At 38.5% G+C, this 23042-nt stretch overlaps 1 protein-coding gene across 1 annotated transcript; it reads right to left on the reverse strand.

The window, feature by feature from the left end:
• Positions 1 to 1390: 1390 nt before the first annotated feature.
• LOC103988592 (pectin acetylesterase 3-like) lies at positions 1391 to 4109 on the reverse strand. The gene is made up of 10 exons (XM_009407176.3): positions 3931 to 4109; positions 3753 to 3826; positions 3578 to 3664; positions 3376 to 3500; positions 3214 to 3274; positions 3031 to 3084; positions 2864 to 2941; positions 2296 to 2401; positions 2074 to 2219; positions 1391 to 1694 (listed from the first exon to the last, which is right to left on the reverse strand). The coding sequence occupies exons 1-10, from the start codon at positions 3983 to 3985 to the stop codon at positions 1593 to 1595; spliced, it is 888 nt and encodes a 295-aa protein (XP_009405451.2). The 5' UTR covers positions 3986 to 4109; the 3' UTR covers positions 1391 to 1592.
• Positions 4110 to 23042: the final 18933 nt, after the last annotated feature.

The following is a 23042-nucleotide window of genomic DNA, read 5'->3' on the forward strand; positions in this document are numbered from 1 at the left end:
TCATATTTACTGAATCTTTCTTTCAAACATCTTGATTTGAGTGCCTGCATTTGCATTTCTTGTAATTCTTTTGTTCCCATGAATTCTAAATACATCATGACAAGCATATATTGTCAGATATTGACTTTTAAACAGTGTCAGAACCTTAAGTTTATGCAATAACGAGTTCTTGTCTAGTCCAATTTTTTTTGCAGTAGGGGAAAAGGCCTCGTGGCTCTCTTGGTTTGAAATAAGAACAAAAATGAATTTGTGCAATGTCTCTCATTATTATCTCCCCAACAATTGAGAGAGAATCGTTTCACGGTAAACTTGTGATTCTTATTTCTACTGTTAAGTGTTCCCTAGTTCTCTCTAAGCATCTGATTCTACAAAGTATTTTACTGGTAATGTTCTATTAACTTTTTTTGTCCTATCATATATTCTCATACTATGTGGTCACCTATGAGAGATGGCACACGATACAATGATAAGATATATTTTATGTATATTCTAAATTGATTTTGGTGGGTTTGATAAGTGTTTTTCGAAATATAAGAGAATTCAAACTATTTGATGGATTAGGATATGAATTATGATTAGGGATTTAAGTAGGAAGATGAGTTTTTAGTAAATTAGAATTTGTTGCTATATGTGTATTTTTAGGTTTGGATGGGAAAATAAGATGAGAGAACATATTTTGAGTTCTTCTGAGTTTCTCTCTAATAGATCTAAAGATGATTAGATAAAAATAATGAGAAATTCTTATAGGTTTATGTAAAAGAGTATACAAAAGGTTCGACCTGAGTTAGAGTTAACTCAACCATACTTGTAATTTATCTCATATGATAAAGAATTTTAATTTTTTTTTACGAATGTAAATACTGAATATTGAACCACTTTAGTCTTGCATCAATTTTTTGGTATGATCTTTGATTGTTGAGTCTAAAATTTCAATTTTAGTTTCAAAGTATTCTCTCACGCTTAAATCCAGCAGCACACAAGGATCCTCCTTATGAGCTGGTACGGGTTCAAATTTTTCAAGAAGGCTCCATTACAGAAGAAATATAATACATAATGGAAATTTCTTACTATTATCATTTGGTTTGAGGTGCAACGTTATCCATCAGGATTAGTTTATGATGCATAGTTCATCAATTGCTGAAGCCCAGTTTCATATAATATTTTGATGATGATAGTTGGTTGACTTCCTATTGCACTGTAATCAGATTTTGGTCTATATTTCTTCCGGCTGTTGCCTTTTTGGTCCCATATGGATTAATTCTCCCAAGCTGTTTCATAGATGTGAGATTCCATAGTACAATAAATTTGCTTCTCTGATTCAACACTCATGCAATTTTAGGTTCTGAAATTTATAAAAGCAATAAAATTTTCAATTTTTCTATCAGTGAATGTTTGCACGACAACAATAACCAGTAGGTACAGTAAATCTCTGTGAACATACTACAACAGAAATAAGAACTCAGGAGTCAATTTCCTGTTGTTACTATGACTGAAGAAAGGAGTGACATCTGTTTGCTGCTTTGTTGTTCTAAGATTTTGTATGGGAGAACTAATCAAACGATTAGTGTTTCTGACTCCTCATTCGCCTTGTGTTACAGGTCATGGTGGCAAGTGTTGTCGCAAGGGTAAGCACAGTCGATCGCCTTTACTTGGGATCGATCAAAGTACCAGTCGCCAACTGATGTTGCGATTCTCTGCACAGAAACAGAGTCAACATAATAAGGATGACACGTAACCACAAGAGTGCCAATGTAAGTAAAGTATATATGCATATATAAAGATGAATGATGAAAACAGAATTAAATTGTAAGACCTTGTTACACCAATGGTCAAGGTCTTTATCGATTAGTCAGGTAAATTTTCGATTAGGTAAGTACACTATCATAATAAGATTAACATTTTAGTATTAAAAATTTATAGGACGAGGTTTTAACCCTTCTAATCAAATATCACTAAAAATTTTAAAGCCAAATTGATGGAGAATCTTAGCTTTTCACAACAATGCTTTCTAATATCATAAGAAACAAAATATGTTGAAATAGAAGATACTCAATCTATAAGACATAGACACACCTTATTTCCGATGGTGGGAGAATTGTCACTGTACCATTTATTTGGATCGTATATTTGACCATGGGTGAAACATGAATTAATAAAGTGCCCATTTTTGTCAAGTGCAGCAAATCCTTGTAAAGCATTAAGCATTGTATTCCTGAATCCTGTTGACAGAAGGATAGTCTTGATGATAATAATTCTCATCAACATTAAAGATGAAATAAATTAAGCGATTCATACCTTGCAAAATTTGCATTTGGTTCGAATCGCATGCCGAATGGTTGAACTTGCACGCTTTCCAAGTCTCTTTAGGATCAACGCTGATAGGAGCTAAGGCTTGTTGAATCTGAGAAAACATAAACAAGGAATGAGCTTTTATTTAATACTAGTATAGTATCTCGATTTAGACCTATGTAGAAGATGACATGAATAAATTTATAAAGGTTATATGAGTTCATAATTATTAATAATTATTAATATGGAATGAAACATTTTGAGCCAGTAATTTAGATTCAACAAAATTAACAGGCTAGTTATCTCATGGCTATTTATCAACATGATAGAGAAGACGTCATGGAGTGACCAGTTATATGCACCATGCAAGGGGAAACATGAACTAATGACTTATTAGGCATGGTGAGAAGTTCAAGTAGAAAGAAACTACTCGTGGACATGATTAGTCACAACATGAAGCCATTGCCTATGCCATCATTGAGTTAGGCCTCAAGTACACTATGTAAGAGAAACAAGGACCCGATGATTCTAAAACTGCAACAAGCATGAAACTAAAACTGCATTCTTTACATACCTGATATGTATCATACGCTGCATTCAAAAGAAAAGTCGGAGTTGTGATATTAGCCACTATGTACTGTGGGAAGAAGCACTGCAACAAATTTAAAGAAAGAAACAAATCATCATCACTCGTTCACTTTGTAGATCCATAAGATACTCTCATTGGGGAAGAAAGCCTACCGAGGTTGCATTCATCCGGGAAGTACAATACTTGGGCAAGTTCTGGGCCACTCCCTTTACATCCACAGGAGTTTTGCACAGGTAGAACAGAAAGACATCAGACTAAGTGGCAAGGAAAGCTTGTGATTTGTAAAAATTATTCAAGTGCAGTGAAACTTAGGACAGCCAGATCGAGTAAATCACCTGCAGAGTGACTACTCCATCGTAGAAGGATCGTACGGCATGACCACCACTTATGTCGACACTGAATTCATAAATAGACGAATATTACACAGTCAATCAACGCAGAGGCATTTGAGCAAACAAATGATGGGGGTCATCAAGAGCGCATATGGCATGGCTTACAGATCAACGAAGAATCCAGCATCAGATAGGCACTTGACTTTGGTGGTTTGTGGAAACAATGCTCGGAACTCGTCGCAGTGTAGTATGGATGCCAAACCCCCAGCAGAGCAACCAGAAAGCAGGGCCTGCAGCAGGCATTACATGAGCGGTTGATGGAATTCCAGAGACCAAAGGAATGAAGTTGAAGATGAAGAAGGAAAACCTGTTTGGCGGAACGCATTCCTTTTGACATGAGGTCTTCCATGACAGCTGACCAGATCCGTTGACCTCGGAAATAAAGGTTGTGTTCCTGTCATTTAGTTGCTGATCAGTAGTGCACGAAAGAGATAATTTTAGCACGAGAAGAAGACCAACACATCTCAAGTAATCTTACTCACCCCATCGAAACCCTCGCCAGCGAATGATGCACCATCGCAATAGCGAACTTCAACTCTGTTCCAGTTGTAGAAGTCTGCGACATATCAAAACCATCAAGAGAACTTTGACCAAACAAATCATTTTGGAAGACGGAGAGAAAAGTAAAAGAATGAATGAATGAATGAATCGGATGAGTACCAGGGTTTTGTTCCGGCTTGTCGCTTAATATCCCATCAAAATATAGCTTCTCCATGTAATTTGAGGAACCACGATGACCCTTAATGGCGTAGAGGCATGACCCGACGTCGTTGCACCAGCCTCCTCCCTAAGACGACGACGTTCGGTTAATCGTCTTTTGAGTAGTCATTCGGATGCACATGCTCATGCTCATGCTCGATCTCACGTAAATGTTCTCTGGAAAATGACTAAGATAATGCATCCAAAACTAAAACGAGAGTCATCTCACCTCTAAGTCCACTAGCCAATTATCTGCACCTGATCCAAAACCTCGATGCAGATGGTACCCAGGAACAGTGCCATCCAAACAGACTGCACGTGTCAGTTAACGAGGAACTAAGATACGACATAGAATGTTTTTTTAATTAAAAAATCACCATTTTATTAATCAGTATTAATTAAAAATTGTAAGAAATATATGGGCTAATTAGATCTGCAATCGTTCTGAGTGAACAAACAGTGTTCGTTTTAGTTGTAAAGTAAGGTATTTTATTGAACTATATTTTTAAGATTTCAAGTTATAATACTTTAGGATCGGTAACCCATTTTTGGTCTCTTGAGCCCTTTTCGGACCGACCGTATGAGATTGCGACGGAGTTGACGCTTTACCGGCGGTTAAGACAAAATCAGCTAAATCGTGACATATGTTGATTGAAGAAAGATGCGAGGTCGTAAGATCAAATATTGCGTTTACTCTTTACTCCTTGTTAAAAAAAGAAAAAGTAAAAAGAAACATAGAGAGTATATATATAAAAAGAAAAAACAGAAACATAGAGAAACTAATCAAATTTGGATAAGAAGGCAAACTAGAAATGATGGATTACCAGCTCCTTTAGCAGCAGCCGATGGAATGAGTGTCAGATTAACGAGCACAGGAGGGCTCGGGGGAAACGCATTGCTCTTGATGGTGCCCAGGCCGAACCCGCCGGGCCTCTTCCAGGGCTGGTAGTCCGCAGCAAGTCCAAGTGTAAACAGCAACCAGAGAAAACAAAGGTGGACAAACCACAAGGTCTTCATTCTTCTGCGTTCTTCTTGTTCTCTTAATCCTCTTCTAGTCTCCCAGCAAGCAGTGAATCGAGCGCACGGCAAGAGAGAGAGAAGAAGACTCGACATAAATACACGACCGAATGGACAGATGAGTTGAATGCAATGAATAAAATGGCAGGTTTTGTTTAGCTTTTATTATTAATTTTTTTTTTTTTTGGCATATCTTCCTTTTTCTCTAAGCTAATTATATGTTATTTCTATAATTAATTTTTAATTTTTATATTTTTAAAAATTATATTAAGATCATTATATTATATTTATGAAAGTAAAATATTTAATCTTATTTCTCTTTCCGTCATCGATTCTATTAACGAAAATATCATAAGATTTATCATTGAGCATATACTAACTTTACTTTACTTTGATTTATCACTGATCATGTGTAATATTTTTATCAGTAGAATCAAGAAAAAAATAATGTTAAATATTTTATTTTTATAAATATATATTATAATATAATTTTTAAAAATATAAGGATCAAAATATTAAAGATAACTAATCATAATAGATGATATATAATTAGCTCCTATTAATGTATGGATTTTATGGGATGGTCTACTGCAAAGGTAACTTTGCTTTTTATTTCTGGCGTAGTGGTACGAGGGAGGGAGATGGGAGATGAACGCTCGCTCTACTAGGTCGGTGGATTCAGTGACGGCTTCCTAACTGGGAAAGCAATAAAAAGAAATGAAATGGTTGACTCCCTACCAGAATTGGATTTGTGAGACTCGTGTGGATTCCTACGCAGTATTCCCTATGGTTTCCAAGGACTGAAGAAAAGGTTGCTGAGCTGAGGGGAGGAGATGGTTTGTTCTCATGACAGTCAAACAAAAGTTGGCAGCCAAATGCTCTACTTTGCTCTGCTCTCTCACAAGCTTGACGTAACCCTTGTAGTTTTCATCACTCCAGCCAAGTCGAAGCTTTAGGAAGGACGAGCCTATCATAAACTCAAACTATTTCAATTGTTGTCATAGAATCCTTACACCGCTTTAGGAAGGACGAGCCTATCATAAACTCAACCATTTCTATTGCTGTCATAGAATCTTTACACCAAATATGCAGCTGGGAAAGATGGCTACCATTATCGTCATTATTCTTATTATTATCTTCTTTAGATTCTTGTTCTTCCTCTTGGGATTCATTTTCTTTTATTTATTCTTTGGCATCTTCTTCTTCATATTATTAGTTTTCTTTTTGATTTTTTTCTTTTGTAGACTCTTCTTCTTCCTCTCTAGATCATCATCGTTATTATTATTATCTTCTATAGATTTTTCTTTTTCATGTTTAGATTTTTTTCTTTTATTTCTTCTATCTTTTTCTTCTTGAACTTTTTTATTCTTTGGTAGTTGCTACTACTTCTTTAGATTCTTCGTATCCTCTTTGGGACAGTTGGAATCAGTTATGGACCAGCTCTCTTATGAAATATTTATAGAAATTTTTTTAAAAAATTAAGAGATAATTTGGATAAGTAATGGATCAACTCTCTTACGAAATATCTATAGGAATATTCCAAGAAGATTAAGGGAGTTCGGATCAATTATGGATTAGCTCCCTTATGGAATATCCATAAGAATATTTTAAAAAGATTAAGAGATAGTTCGGATCAGTTATGGATCAACTCTCCTACAGAATATTTATAAGAATATTTCAAGAACATCAAATAATAGTTCGAATCGGTTACCAACATATTCCAAGAACATCAAGGGGTAGTTTTGGTGAGTTAAAAATCATCGCCTCCACAAGATCTACACAAAGTATTCTTTTTCATTTGGAGGTTAGTATAATCAGTTACCAACATATTCTAGGAAGATCAAAGGGTACTTTTGGTGAGTTACAAATCATTGCCTCCGCAAGATCTACATAAAGTATTCTTTTTCATTTGGAGGTTAGTATAAAACACATTCAAAGCTCCCAAAAAGGGAAGTAGAAAAAATAAGGTTACTAACTTAAATGTAAGAGGGATTGGTTGGGGAGAATTGCCCCAACCTCGGTCTTTGTGTAAGAATTAAGGGGGAAAATCCTTGCATCACTCTTGATGACTCTCGCACTTAAATTAGGGCCATGTCATGTTGTTACAAACATCAACGATAAAATTTTCTAATATTTTGGTACTAAAACGAGGGCTCGATATCATAGGAGCATCCAAGAGACGATCCTATTCATGAGCATCCATATGAAACATTGCCTCCAACTCAAGAAACCTTTCCTCAAACGAGACAGTAACCACCCTTCTCCCACACGAATGCACCCACCTCTCTATGAGCACCACTACAATATTGGTGATCACTTAATGATCCCAAATCTTTAGCTCCACGAGTGCTAGACAACATCTCCTCATTCTTACCGAGGCATTTCTAAATCTCACACAATAGATGTAAGCACTGGCTGGTATAATATAAGTGGTAGCCCTACTTCCGCCTCAACTAGATCAACAAATGATATCTCCATCTCAACCATTAACGATAGTCCTCAGTCCCAAGTATTGGCATTTGTTAGAGTCCTTCCGAGTGATGGGTTGCCAACCCCCCCACATATCCGTGACCCATCAAACCTGTTGTAAAGGCTAGAAGTTCTCCTCCCTCTTTTCTTTCAAGTTTTGATCTTTCAAGAGAGGAGAGAAAATTCTGTAAGGGTTGTCTCCTAAGCCCGTTAAAAGGAGTGAAACTGTAAAAGGGTGGTTGGCCTTCACCTATTGAAGGAAGGCATCTAGTGGACGTCGGTGACCTCATCGGAGGAGGAAGCCAAAAGTGGATGTAGGTCAAGATTGACCGAACCACTCTAAATCTCGATTTGTATTTACTTTATGTTCTCTATCTTAATTGCAAACTACCTTCATAGCTTTATTTTAATTGCACTTCGCCTAATCTAAGTTAAAGCAAGTTCCGAATCGGCTTTCATATCGAAATTGCTTTTATCGTACGAACGTCGTATTTCAGTTTGCAATTATATTTTGTTCTCTATCTTAACCATTCCCTAACCATAGAACTTGGTAGATGACACTGCCACCCTTTTGCTCTATTTGGGTTTGAGACTCGCTCGATTGACTCAATGATTTTCTTGAGAATCCGATTCTAACAAATGGACTTATATTTAGAAGAAATGCATTGTGACTTCCACCAATTTAGGGGGAAAAGGTAAGTCAATTCTACATCAGCCTGCTCCCCGTTCATTCAGAATATATAAAAGGAACTAATGCCCACTAATTCAGGAATAATGCTACTAACCCGATGGAACACATTATTGACTTTCATATGGAAATGTTATTATATGACACCTCGAATGTCTTAATGTGTCGTGCCTTCCTAATTACCCTAAGGGGTTTTGGCAAGAGAGTAGTATGCTTACCTCAAACCTCACTTTATTAGTTTTTTTGCTCAGTTAGCAAAAGAGTTTGAGCTCCACTTCCATAAGGCCCATGATCGCAATGCTTTAAGGATTAAGATAAGGTAAGGAGGAAACACTTGCGAACTTTGTCAATCGATTTACTAATAAGATCCAATGCATGGATAATGTTCACCCCTCACTCATGATCTAGTCTTTCATAATAGATTAAAGCTCTCCCACCTCGTTTGGTCATTAGTAGAAAGACTATCAACGATGGTACTCGAAATACTTCAAAGAGCCAATCAATACATCGTCACCAATGCCTTGGTTTTGAGCAAGCATGAGGAATCCCACAAAAGACTAAGAAAAGAGTGACCACAATCCAACCGTGGCCCTAGGTCATAACGACGGAGGAGAGGTGAACAATCTAACCTATCTCACCCGAGGTCTAAGCTAACCCCATTAGACCTAACTAGGATGAAAGTTTTCTTACAGATAAAGAAGAAAGGTTTGCTTAGAGACCCTCGACCAATGATAACTCCACTTGAAAAAAGAAGCAAATCCAGGTATTGTCGTTTCCATCATGATTATGACCATGACACATAAGATTGTTATAACCTGAAGAATTAGATCAAGAAACTCATATGATGAGGGTACCTTGAATAATTCATCTGAAGGCATCGGGAGCCATCACCCTAACCTTAAAGGGCTGATCGAAATAAAAATTGATGTAATTATTGGTGGCTCAACCTTCAAAAGAGACAACATCTTGGGTTGCAAAGCATATGCCCAAGCCATCATTGGCAAGCACCCCAAACTAAAAGTAACCAATAAATAACTTTCAGAGAAGAGGAGATGGAATGCCTCAACCCAAATCACAATGATACTATGATGGTTGACATAAGAATAGTCAATGCCCATATTAAAAGTGTCATGATTGTTATAAGTAGTTCTACTAACATCCTTTACTTTGACACTTTTAAAAAATTAGGACTTACAACTAATGATCTTACCCCATAACTTCCTTGCCGATGGGGTTCACGAGGGACTCAATCTCCCCCCTCGGGCTAAGCTTGCATGTTACTTTTAGAGAGGAACCATGCTCAAAGACAATAAAGACTAAGTTCATGATGGACAATATCCTCTTAGCATACAATGCTATTATAGGATGACCTACATTGAATAGGCTATAGGTAGTTATCTCAACCTATCATATGATGACAAAATTTTTGACTAGTATCGGAGTTGGCAAATTGAAAAGCAACCCAAGAGAGTCCCGACAATGCTACCTCATGGCTGTCTCCTTACCTAAGAAAGTTTGATCTAAGACACTATTTATGAACCCAAGAGATTTTGCCAAACCATTTCCATACTTAGAACCAATGGAATAGTTGATCGAGACACCTCTAGACAAGGCCGACCCTAATTGGATCATCAAGATAGACTCAATGTTACTCGATGAGAAGAAAGTATAACTCATTAGCTTTCACCAAAAGAACACCAAAGTATTTTCTGGTCGCCAAGGGACATGCTAAGCATCGATCCGAAGGTGGCTCAGCACCATTTGAACATCTCTCCCGAAGCTTAGCTAGTTAAACAAAAGCCTCAAAAATTGGCTCTCGAACGAGAACAAGCTATTAGTAATGAAATCGATAAACTACTTAGAGCATGGTTTATTGTTAAGGTACAATACCCTCAGGGCTAGCCAATATTATATTTATCAAAAAGACAAATAAAGGCTAGAGGATATACGTTGACTACATTGATCTCAACGAAGCATGTCCAAAAGATAGTTATCCACTCCCTTGGATGGATCAACTAATTGATGTCATCTCAGGTCATAAGCTCTTCACCTTCGTGAATCAATGCATCTCCTTACACTCGATGCTCCTTAGCTATACAAAGGGTACGATGCACTTGAGCTACCCTAATCAGGCAAAGCATGTAATGCACTCAATGTGTCTCTCTATTTTCAACATACCCTAACTAGGAAAAGTGTGTGACATACCCAACATGACCTTCTCTGCCCATGCATCTCCCCATGCTCCATGCATCATAACCAAGCAAGCATGTAATGCGCTTGTAATAGCCTTTGCAGCCAATATTTCTCCCCAACATGACAAAGAATGTGATATGTTTAACATGACCTTTATGACCAATATATCTCCTATTTTGGACGTTTTGTAACTAAGCCAAGCGTGTGATGCACCTAACATGGCTTTCATGGCCAACACGTCTACACATGCTTAACATGCCCTAACTATGTAAGGCACTCAACATGGCCTTTATGGTCAATGCACTTCCTCGTGCTTATGTCATTCAACCAGGTAAAGCATGTGTCATTTTTGATGAAGGCTATAGATGTTGAATCCTGAGACATATATTGCACTCCAACATGAACTTGAGATATACGTTGACTACATTGATCTCAACGAAGCATGTCCAAAAGATAGTTATCCACTCCCTTGGATGGATCAACTAATTGATGTCATCTCAGGTCATAAGCTCTTCACCTTCGTGAATCAATGCATCTCCTTACACTCGATGCTCCTTAGCTATACAAAGGGTACGATGCACTTGAGCTACCCTAATCAGGCAAAGCATGTAATGCACTCAATGTGTCTCTCTATTTTCAACATACCCTAACTAGGAAAAGTGTGTGACATACCCAACATGACCTTCTCTGCCCATGCATCTCCCCATGCTCCATGCATCATAACCAAGCAAGCATGTAATGTGCTTGTAATAGCCTTTGCAGCCAATATTTCTCCCCAACATGACAAAGAATGTGATATGTTTAACATGACCTTTATGACCAATATATCTCCTATTTTGGACGTTTTGTAACTAAGCCAAGCGTGTGATGCACCTAACATGGCTTTCATGGCCAACACGTCTACACATGCTTAACATGCCCTAACTATGTAAGGCACTCAACATGGCCTTTATGGTCAATGCACTTCCTCGTGCTTATGTCATTCAACCAGGTAAAGCATGTGTCATTTTTGATGAAGGCTATAGATGTTGAATCCTGAGACATATATTGTACTCCAACATGAACTTGTCTTTTTCAAGCACAATGAAGGACATGTTGGCTTCAAATGTCATGTGCATCAAGCATAGAAAGATGTTGTCACGATTCGAGTCTGATGAGCTAACTGGCCAATAACTCCATTTTGGTCCTTCAACCGCAGACCAAAATGCTTAAGCGGGAGTTAACATAGTACACTCATCAGACCCTTATAAGCTAATCATATACATTGCCCACTTCCGATGTGGGACTAATGGGATATTACAGATGCATTGGCAAAGGCCATATTAGGTGCATGGCATAGTTTGCTTGGTTGAGGTACATCAAGCAAGAGGAGACAAATTAGTTGTAAAAAAAGTAACACGCCAGAATTTCATGAACTTAGTTAGTTTTACCTAAGTTATATGTCACCCTTGCATATCCATCTACAAAGGGTCAACATCCTCAAAACATCTTATAACCCCTTAAAGACTTATAAAAGATAAGATGAGTTAGAGAAAACATTTAACTCGGGATCCATAAGTAGTCATTTCATCAAACACTTGATAGACAATATAAATTACAAACATAGACTTTACAAGCTCTAAATAATCATGCAATAAAGGGTCTAAGGTGGTCCGTCATGATCAAAATTCTCACAAGTGCTTACAAGATATTTTTATGTAATGCGAACTGACCCTATATACTACTCCAAAGTCCCATCTAACCATGTGACACCCGGGTAGCTTTTGCGTGTCATGCTAGCTGAAACTCTACACTACTCTATGGAGCTAGAAAATCCCTAAATGGTTTCTTGGATGATATGTTTATAGATAATTTTACCTAAGTTTGTAAGCCTAAAATGGCCATAAAAAGTCATCCAAAATGGGACTGCCAAGCCTACTACAAGCCCTTTATATGTTGTGAAAAACATAAATAAAATTGAAAGACATGGACATACACGAGCATTACATTGAATACCCTATCTACAGCTTTACTTATGATATTCTCTCACACTTATTCCTTCAACGTTCTCATTGAAGCCTTTGTAGACACTACATCTCCTCATCTTTGTTGAATCTTTAATCTTTTGCTTTAGTTGTAATATGCCTCTTGGCCCCTAATTGCTTTTTATAGTTGTTGTTGAGTAATCGAACTTTGATTTGCCATGTTGTTTCAACTTACTAATGACTCTGACTTTAGTGTGAGGTCGGTCGAATTGTGTTGATCTTTGTTAGTTCTTACAGATCCTTTATATGAAGGAAAAGACATTCCTTGTTATACATTAATATCTCAAATATCTCATACTACTTGAATTGGGTGGATCCTTGTTGGAGTTTTAACGAATATCATCTCACAAATTTTAAAGTTTTTGAAGTTTTTCCTCTACAAAATATATTCAATGATTCATCTTACATTTAGTTATTGCCTCCAAGGTTCACAACACTTTTACTTTCGATTGACATTCTATTGAAAAATAAAACAAACAATTTACTATCAGTAGAAATAATCACCATTAGTGAGAATATGTGAATTATCATCTTTTACTTTCTTTAGAGGGTCTTTGAACATGTGCATGACTCCTATATTGGATAAATATGAGAACTAGGGTATTCGATTTTACCCATTCTCTTAAGGGTTAAGAAGGTAAGGTTTACTTGACTTTGCCCACCTCTTCGAGAGTTATACTCCATACATAGAGTTAGTTACTCACACTTCCGAAGCACATAAAGTATTTGCACTCCTTGTATTGAGTTAACTATTGCGATTTGTCTTCTCATTACTATCGAACTTTTGGAATATAAGAAATTTTATCCAAAAAGAATAAAATTTTACCCCAACTTGGAGTAAGTCTTCAATAGTTTTGGTCACTTCTGGGATTATACCATCTTCTCTATCATTTTTATCGTCTACTCCTCAAAGTAGAAAAGGTATAATACCACATACTACTTACTTTGTTCCTTTGTTGAGCCCTTCTACATTGACCCAAAGTTTCCCACTTTCAACTATTTTGATGAAAAACCTATTGACACCACTCTTATGAAGTTCCTTGGCCTTTGCCCTTTAGCCTTGTCTCAGTATTTAGAGTTTGCTTCTACATTCTCCACCTCCTTGACCTATTTTACGATCAAGTGCTCTCCCTCTATGAGAGTAAGAGATCAAAGACTCCACAAAAGTTCTACCTCTGCGGTACTATGGTGTTGTCATGTCCATGGTTCTACTATCCATTACCTTACATCTATATCAATTTTTTGTGATCAGTATATCTGCTTATACAACATTGTAGTACTCCTCTGAGTCCACCTCCGTTCTAACCAATGGTTGATTTTTGTATATCTGAGTCCCTCTAGACTTGTCGTCGCTTTTTCACCCCTTTTAACCAACTACTTAAACACATCTATGTTCTCCAATCAATTCCCCTTGGTTGATGGAAAAATATATTGTAACTCCCATTCATGGCTTTTGCCATCATGTTGTAGGTCTCACACCAATTATATTCTTCTTTGTTTCCTTAGTAGCAATGTTCACTTACTCTACCTTGTTCTCTAACTTGCTAGGCTTCCTTAAGTGAAAATGAGCTTTAAAGTAGTATAACTCTCTAGTCACTCTAATCATACCTCTATATGATCAAGTCCCCCCATGGGACTTATGGGTACTTGCACTAAAAATTTTTTATCGATGATACACAACCCCCATATGTAGATGACCAAAACTTTCATCTGATACAAATTTGATGGACGTATGGAAGACGTACTTCTACGGTGCCATGGTATTCACTCCTTGAATCCAGAACCCTTCTTGTCATCATATTATTCATCGAAGTGGAGCTTCCAATAGCTCCCAATCATACCTTCATATGATTAAGTCCTTGTGGGACTTCTCTTATGTTTGTGGATTGTCTCGAACTATTCCACCATAATTCGCTACACCATGTCGTCTTATGGTGATATCCTTATTGTATTCTGATTTTTGTGAGATGAATTTGGACTACGATCTCTCTATGTGTAGCCTCTACCAGCATATTGCAGGGCCTCCACCACCTCCAACTATATTCGCTTATTTGGTAATCGACCTTTATCCACTTGCTTTCGGGACACACCTCGACAAAGCACGGTTTTAAGACAATCCATTACGTAGCAACTCTTAAAATCCATTGACTTTGTTGAAATCGGTGAGCCAATATTTGGATCTTGAGTTTTTGCCCTTGCATAATCTCCATTATGCACCGCTTTCTTCATGACAACTTGAATGGTATCATTATGGCATATTCTTTAAGAGTATTCGCCACTATATCCTCTTGCCCCATATCAAGGCTTTCTGACCGTAATTTTGCCTCTGCAAGTTGAGTCATATTAGTGCATTCGTCAAATACTTCACCGAGATAAGATGCATGTGCCTCAAAAATATCTTCAACTTTGGCACCATGTAGGTTAAATCTACTTCATTATAATGAGGGACCATGAAATGATATGATTATACTCTTGTCTTTATAGGAATTCATGTCTTTGACCTCTATCCAAGAAAACTTCATGTCTCTGCTACATATTCTATCTTCTATGTCAGCTCCCTTCATGCGACTTAGGCATTTCACCAAGTTTCACCCAAGTAGCTTCGCTCTTTGGTTTATATTAAGTTGATGGTGGCCCTTGTGCCCACCATTCCATGAGTCAGTCCTTTGTTAAGTCTGATCTCTATATCGATTCTAAGTGTGTATTCATTTGGTATTATTTTAAGTCACTTCTCCACTTGATCTTGTAATGCATCCACCATTGTATTACCTCATACAAGATCATACGATGACTCATTATCTCTTGCTTGGTTAATTAAGCTTTATGAAGTTATTATCTCAAGATACCCTTCCTCCATATGTGTGGTTCATTGTATATGATTCTCCCTTTAGAGAATCAAAACTTATCTCTCGTGGATATCTATATCATTCGAGCAGCTTTTCTCTTCACATCCTTCCATTTGGAAGTTTTGGAGATTGCCATCCCCTTGTACTACTTCACCTTGTTGAACAAATTATATACTATTTTGCCCCCCCATAAACATACTTATTAGACTGGGACTCTTTATAATACAGCCCTCATTACACCTCTTAAGGCCTAGTAACATACTGAACTTGCTGCACACTTCAATCTTTTATGGACGTATCTTTCCTACTAAAGAGAAAGTTTCAATGCTCCATGGTATCGAGTTTTAGTCGCCTTGAGATAGCCATAGACAGTCCATTGTCTACATACAAGCCCTTGTATGAGTACTGAATTCTTTGAGTTAGTAATTTTCCTTACCTTCATGAGATTTGCATAACTCTTTTGATCGCTGAGCAACCCATCCTGCCTTATACGGTCTTATCCATTGCCAAGTACCCCGCTTTCCTTGAGCACCATCAAGTTTGGTTGCCAACATCAAGTTGCTACTCAAATTTAGCCATCCCAACCTTTATGTGCTACGTGTTTTTTCTAGCTTACATGTCCTTGTGATGCCTCTCATACGAAGAGTTGGCCATTCCTCTAAATGTCAATCTCAAATGTCTACTTCTTAGAGTAACTTCTTTCCCTATATCTCAAAACTCATTTGTTTCAAATGGTCGTGCATGTTGATTGCCCTCAACATAACATCGTTATGCATCTCATATTTGCATATCAAGTGTTTTTAAGTGTGCTTGTCCCACTCTAATACCATTTATTATAGATTTAATTGGTTTGCCCTAAGTCATGCGATACTCTTGGAAGTCTATTTGCAAAGGATCAACCTTCTCATGAAGAGCTTGAGAACAACCTGCCAAAGAACAAGAAGTATATGACACTAAGTACTCAAGAAGACCACTTGAAAGAAAATTCAAAGTGATGAGGACTATGATGATGACTTGGCACTCTTGACAAGAAAGTTCAAAAAATTCATAAAAAGGAATATATTTAAAAATGGCACTAAAAATTGTTGGGAAATCTTGGGGGCGACATCACATGCACAGCGGAAGAACAAGAAAACAAAATCCCCGATTCCCAAAGAGATGTTCGTCGTCGTGCGAAGATTGGTGCGCAAAATCCGCGAAACTTAAAACTACGTATAGAGTAGATTGTGTTACCTAGGGAGATCGTATATCCCTGTTTCCTTGCAGATCCTTAGGAGAGGGTGAAGGAGGTCAAGCATCCTCCTCTCTAGTGATGATCCACACAGCAGGGCTGCGACGACGCTCCTCAAAACTCCAGGCCTACTCTGAGGTGGAGAGGGGGAGGAGAATAGGAGAGGCAAGCAAAGGCTCTAGCCTATGAGGCTCTGAATCCCTCCTATTTACAGAGGTCCCCTGTCAAACCCTAATGGATCCTCCCCTAGTGGCTATTGGATCAGCATCCAATAAGACAAGGGCTCCGTCGGATATCTCATATCCGAACATCTACTCATCGCAATGCCTACCATATGTGTGTGACCCTCTAGGCCCAATATCGAGCTGGCCGTGAGTCATACCTGTCAGAACTCTTTCTAACTTAGTGAATTATTATCTCTATAATAATTCACTCGACTCATCGACTACGGACGTACTAGGCCACTATGCCGTAGTCCCCAGACGATACAAGGGAATCCAATCCATTGGACTTGTTTGTCCTTAGTTACCGTGTACCTATAGTCTCTCATCCATCTAATATCCTAGAGACCGTATATCGAGCATGGTGCTGTCAGACCCATACGGTTTCTACTCGAGTCTCGCTCTAATCGGATTCTCCCAGAGAACTCTTTCTCTCTTAACTCGAATGACCCTGGCCAGGGATTTATCTGAGCAAGAACACATGGGATATTCCTCTCATGACGCCGAGAGTGGATGATCCTCTATCGACACTCAATAGCCCTCGTAAGATCGACTACCACTCCCAATGACCAGTTGTACTAGATCTGAGACAGCCAAACCTATAAGTCCGATATCAAAGAGTGGAGCACTCATACAGGACATCCTTGGTGTCTTAAGTCTAAGGACTAGATACACCACTAGGACTACGGAATCGCTGTCTGACAATAAGGCATCATCAACCATCCAGCATTCCGTAAGCGGATCAATCAGTGAACTCATTCTCCAATGAGCACTTGTACTGTATCCCTAATGTCCCTACACAAGCAGCTATAAGACCAGCTGCATCCATCATATGGACGGGTATATAGCACACCAGTCTGTCTAGTTATCATGATGTCCCTCTCGAGTAACCTATGATCGGGATTATTTAGGATATGTGTTTAAAGGTGAATCGATCTCATTATCGTGATCTCATCACGATCCGATTCCCATTGTACAAATCCAAGGACATCACAATATATATATATATATATATATATATATATATATATATATATATATATATATATATATATATATATATATATATATATATATATATATATATATATATATATATATATATATATATATATATATATATATATATATATATATATGCAATAGTTATAAAGTGATATACGTCAAAATATAATAAGCAAAAAGATTCTGTATCAAGTCACACGTGCCATCACTCACGTGATTGACTTGTTGGGTACCTATGACTAGCAATCTCCCACTTGACCTAAAGCCAATCACCTATGTGTCTGATCCCTATCAGACTCCTGTGACGCTCAAAGACAATCTGAGACAACGGCTTTGTCAGTGGATATGTAATGTTATCTTCGGATGGAACTCTTTCCACTACTACATCTCCTCGGGTTACAATCTCTTTGATAAGCTGGAACCTCCTCAGAACACTTCTGATGAGACCCGGGTTCCCTTATTTGAGTAATCGCCCCATAGTTGTTGCAATATAAGGAAGTTGGATTCTCGCTATCCAGCACGACTCCCAAATCTGTGATAAACTTTTTCACCCAGACTCCTTCCTTTGCTGCATCTGATGCAGCAATGTACTCCGCCTCTATAGTCGAGTCAGCAGCAGTATCTTGCTTGGAACTCTTCCAACACACTGCTCTTCCATTCAAGGTGTACACATACCCTGAATTCGACTTGCTATCATCGACATTAAACTACAAACTTGAGTCCATGTAGCCTTCAACCTTAAGGCTATTACCTCCATATACTAGTAAAAGATCCTTAGTCCTTCTCAAGTACTTAAGGATACACTTTACTGCTTTCCAATGCTCCAAGCCTAGATCCGCTTGATACCTACTCGTGACACTTAGAGTATGCGCTATATCAGGCCTAGCATGGCATACATCATAGACCCTATTGCTGAGGCATAAGGTATCATATCCATGTTCGCCCTTTCTTCTGGAATCTTTGGGGATATACTCGTAGAAAGCGATATCCTATGTCTCATCGGTATGAGACCTCTCTTTAAATTTTCTATGCTAAACCTTTTGACAATGGTTTCTATGTACCTGGACTGGGACAAGCCAAGCATCCTCTTGGATCTATCTCTATAGATTCTAATCCCAAAATATAGGATGCTTCCCCTAAGTCCTTCATGGAGAAGTGTCTAGATAACCAAGCCTTTACTATGGATAACATTCTTACGTCATTCCCAGTGATCAGGATGTCATCCACATATAACACCAAAAAGGTGATAGCGCTCCCACTTACCTTCCTATACACACAAGGCTCATCTTCGTTCTTAACGAAGTCATAAGATCTGATTGCCTCATCAAATCTTATGTTCCAACATCGGGAAGCTTGCTTTAGTCTATAAGTGGATTTAAGTAACCTACACACCTTATCTGGGTAGTTCTTGGACACGAATCCCGTAGGTTGCATCATATACTCCTCCTCGAGGTTCCCATTGAGGAATGCAGTTTTCACATCCATCTGGCAGATCTCATAATCATAGTGTGCTGCAATAGCCAATAGAATTCTGATGGATTTTAGCATTGCTACGGGTGAGAAGGTTTCGTCGTAGTCAACACCTTACCTTTGACGATACCCCTTAGCCACTAGCCTTGCTTTATAGGTCTCTACCTTTCCATCTACTCCGACCTTTTTCTTAAATATCCACTTGCAACCGATGGGTACAATACCTTCGGGCGCATCAACTAGGTTCCAAACCTTGTTGGAGTACATAGAATCTATCTCATAATTCATGGCTTCTTGCCACTTCCCGAAGTCTATACTTCACCGAGATAAGATGCATGTGCCTCAAAAATATCTTCAACTTTGGCACCATGTAGGTTAAATCTACTTCATTATAATGAGGGACCATGAAATGATATGATTCTACTCTTGTCTTTATTGGAATTCATGTCTTTGACCTCTATCCAAGAAAACTTCATGTCTCTGCTACATATTCTATCTTCTATGTCAGCTCCCTTCATGCGACTTAGGCATTTCACCAAGTTTCACCCAAGTAGCTTCGCTCTTTGGTTTATATTAAGTTGATGGTGGCCCTTGTGCCCACCATTCCATGAGTCAGTCCTTTGTTAAAGTCTGATCTCTATATCGATTCTAAGTGTGTATTCATTTGGTATTATTTTGAGTCACTTCTCCACTTGATCTTGTAATGCATCCACCATTGTATTACCTCATACAAGATCATACGATGACTCATTATCTCTTGCTTGGTTAATTAAGCTTTATGAAGTTATTATCTCAAGATACCCTTCCTCAATATGTGTGGTTCATTGCATATGATTCTCCCTTTAGAGAATCAAAACTTATCTCTCGTGGATATCTATATCATTCGAGCAGCTTTTCTCTTCACATCCTTCCATTTGGAAGTTTTGGAGATTGCCATCCCCTTGTACTACTTCACCTTGTTGAACAAATTATATACTATTTTGCTCCCCCATAAACATACTTATTAGACTGGGACTCTTTATAATACAGCCCTCATTACACCTCTTAAGGCCTAGTAACATACTGAACTTGCTGCACACTTCAATCTTTTATGGACGTATCTTTCCTACTAAAGAGAAAGTTTCAATGCTCCATGGTATCGAGTTTTAGTCGCCTTGAGATAGCCATAGACAGTCCATTGTCTACATACAAGCCCTTGTATGAGTACTGAATTCTTTGAGTTAGTAATTTTCCTTACCTTCATGAGATTTGCATAACTCTTTTGATCGCTGAGCAACCCATCCTGCCTTATACGGTCTTATCCATTGCCAAGTACCCCGCTTTCCTTGAGCACCATCAAGTTTGGTTGCCAACATCAAGTTGCTACTCAAATTTAGCCATCCCAACCTTTATGTGCTACGTGTTTTTTCTAGCTTACATGTCCTTGTGATGCCTCTCATACGAAGAGTTGGTCATTCCTCTAAATGTCAATCTCAAATGTCTACTTCTTAGAGTAACTTCTTTCCCTATATCTCAAAACTCATTTGTTCCAAATGGTCGTGCATGTTGATTGCCCTCAACATAACATTGTTATGCATCTCATATTTGCATATCAAGTGTTTTTAAGTGTGCTTGTCCCACTCTAAAACCATTTATTATAGATTTAATCGGTTTGCCCTAAGTCATGCGATACTCTTGGAAGTCTATTTGCAAAGGATCAACCTTCTCATGAAGAGCTTGAGAACAACCTGCCAAAGAACAAGAAGTATATGACACTAAGTACTCAAGAAGACCACTTGAAAGAAAATTCAAGTGATGAGGACTATGATGATGACTTGGCACTCTTGACAAGAAAGTTCAAAAAATTCATAAAAAGGAATATATTTAAAAATGGCACTAAAAATTGTTGGGAAATCTTGGGGGCGACATCACATGCACAGCGGAAGAACAAGAAAACAAAATCCCCGATTCCCAAAGAGATGTTCGTCGTCGTGCGAAGATTGGTGCGCAAAATCCGCGAAACTTAAAACTACGTATAGAGTAGATTGTGTTACCTAGGGAGATCGTATATCCCTGTTTCCTTGCAGATCCTTAGGAGAGGGTGAAGGAGGTCAAGCATCCTCCTCTCTAGTGATGATCCACACAGCAGGGCTGCGACGACGCTCCTCAAAACTCCAGGCCTACTCTGAGGTGGAGAGGGGGAGGAGAATAGGAGAGGCAAGCAAAGGCTCTAGCCTATGAGGCTCTGAATCCCTCCTATTTACAGAGGTCCCCTGTCAAACCCTAATGGATCCTCCCCTAGTGGGTATTGGATCAGCATCCAATAAGACAAGGGCTCCGTCGGATATCTCATATCCGAACATCTACTCATCGAAATGCCTACCATATGTGTGTGACCCTCTAGGCCCAATATCGAGCTGGCCGTGAGTCATACCTGTCAGAACTCTTTCTAACTTAGTGAATTATTATCTCTATAATAATTCACTCGACTCATCGACTACGGACGTACTAGGCCACTATGCCGTAGTCCCCAGACGATACAAGGGAATCCAATCCATTGGACTTGTTTGTCCTTAGTTACCGTGTACCTATAGTCTCTCATCCATCTAATATCCTAGAGACCGTATATCGAGCATGGTGCTGTCAGACCCATACGGTTTCTACTCGAGTCTCGCTCTAATCGGATTCTCCCAGAGAACTCTTTCTCTCTTAACTCGAATGACCCTGGCCAGGGATTTATCTTAGCAAGAACACATGGGATATTCCTCTCATGACGCCGAGAGTGGATGATCCTCTATCGACACTCAATAGCCCTCGTAAGATCGACTACCACTCCCAATGACCAGTTGTACTAGATCTGAGACAGCCAAACCTATAAGTCCGATATCAAAGAGTGGAGCACTCATACAGGACATCCTTGGTGTCTTAAGTCTAAGGACTAGATACACCACTAGGACTACGGAATCGCTGTCTGACAATAAGGCATCATCAACCATCCAGCATTCCGTAAGCGGATCAATCAGTGAACTCATTCTCCAATGAGCACTTGTACTGTATCCCTAATGTCCCTACACAAGCAGCTATAAGACCAGCTGCATCCATCATATGGACGGGTATACAGCACACCAGTCTGTCTAGTTATAATGATGTCCCTCTCGAGTAACATATGACCGGGATTATTTAGGATATGTGTTTAAAGGTGAATCGATCTCATTATCGTGATCTCAACACGATCCGATTCCCATTGTACAAATCCAAGGACATCACAATATATATATATATATATATATATATATATATATATATATATATATATATATATGCAATAGTTATAAAGTGATATACGTCAAAATATAATAAGCAAAAAGATTCTGTATCAAGTCACACGTGCCATCACTCACGTGATTGACTTGTTGGGTACCTATGACTAGCAATCTCCCACTTGACCTAAAGCCAATCACCTATGTGTCTGATCCCTATCAGACTCCTGTGACGCTCAAAGACAATCTGAGACAACGGCTTTGTCAGTGGATATGTAATGTTATCTTCGGATGGAACTCTTTCCACTACTACATCTCCTCGGGTTACGATCTCTTTGATAAGCTGGAACCTCCTCAGAACACTTCTGATGAGACCCGGGTTCCCTTATTTGAGTAATCGCCCCATAGTTGTTGCAATATAAGGAAGTTGGATTCTCGCTATCCAGCACGACTCCCAAATCTGTGATGAACTTTTTCACCCAGACTCCTTCCTTTGCTGCATCTGATGCAGCAATGTACTCCGCCTCTATAGTCGAGTCAGCAGCAGTATCTTGCTTGGAACTCTTCCAACACACTGCTCTTCCATTCAAGGTGTACACATACCCTGAATTCGACTTACTATCATCGACATTAAACTAAAAACTTGAGTCCATGTAGCCTTCAACCTTAA

The sequence above is a fragment of the Musa acuminata genome, chromosome BXJ3-6 (assembly GCF_036884655.1).
Source record: "Musa acuminata AAA Group cultivar baxijiao chromosome BXJ3-6, Cavendish_Baxijiao_AAA, whole genome shotgun sequence".
Classification (NCBI taxonomy): domain Eukaryota; kingdom Viridiplantae; phylum Streptophyta; class Magnoliopsida; order Zingiberales; family Musaceae; genus Musa; species Musa acuminata.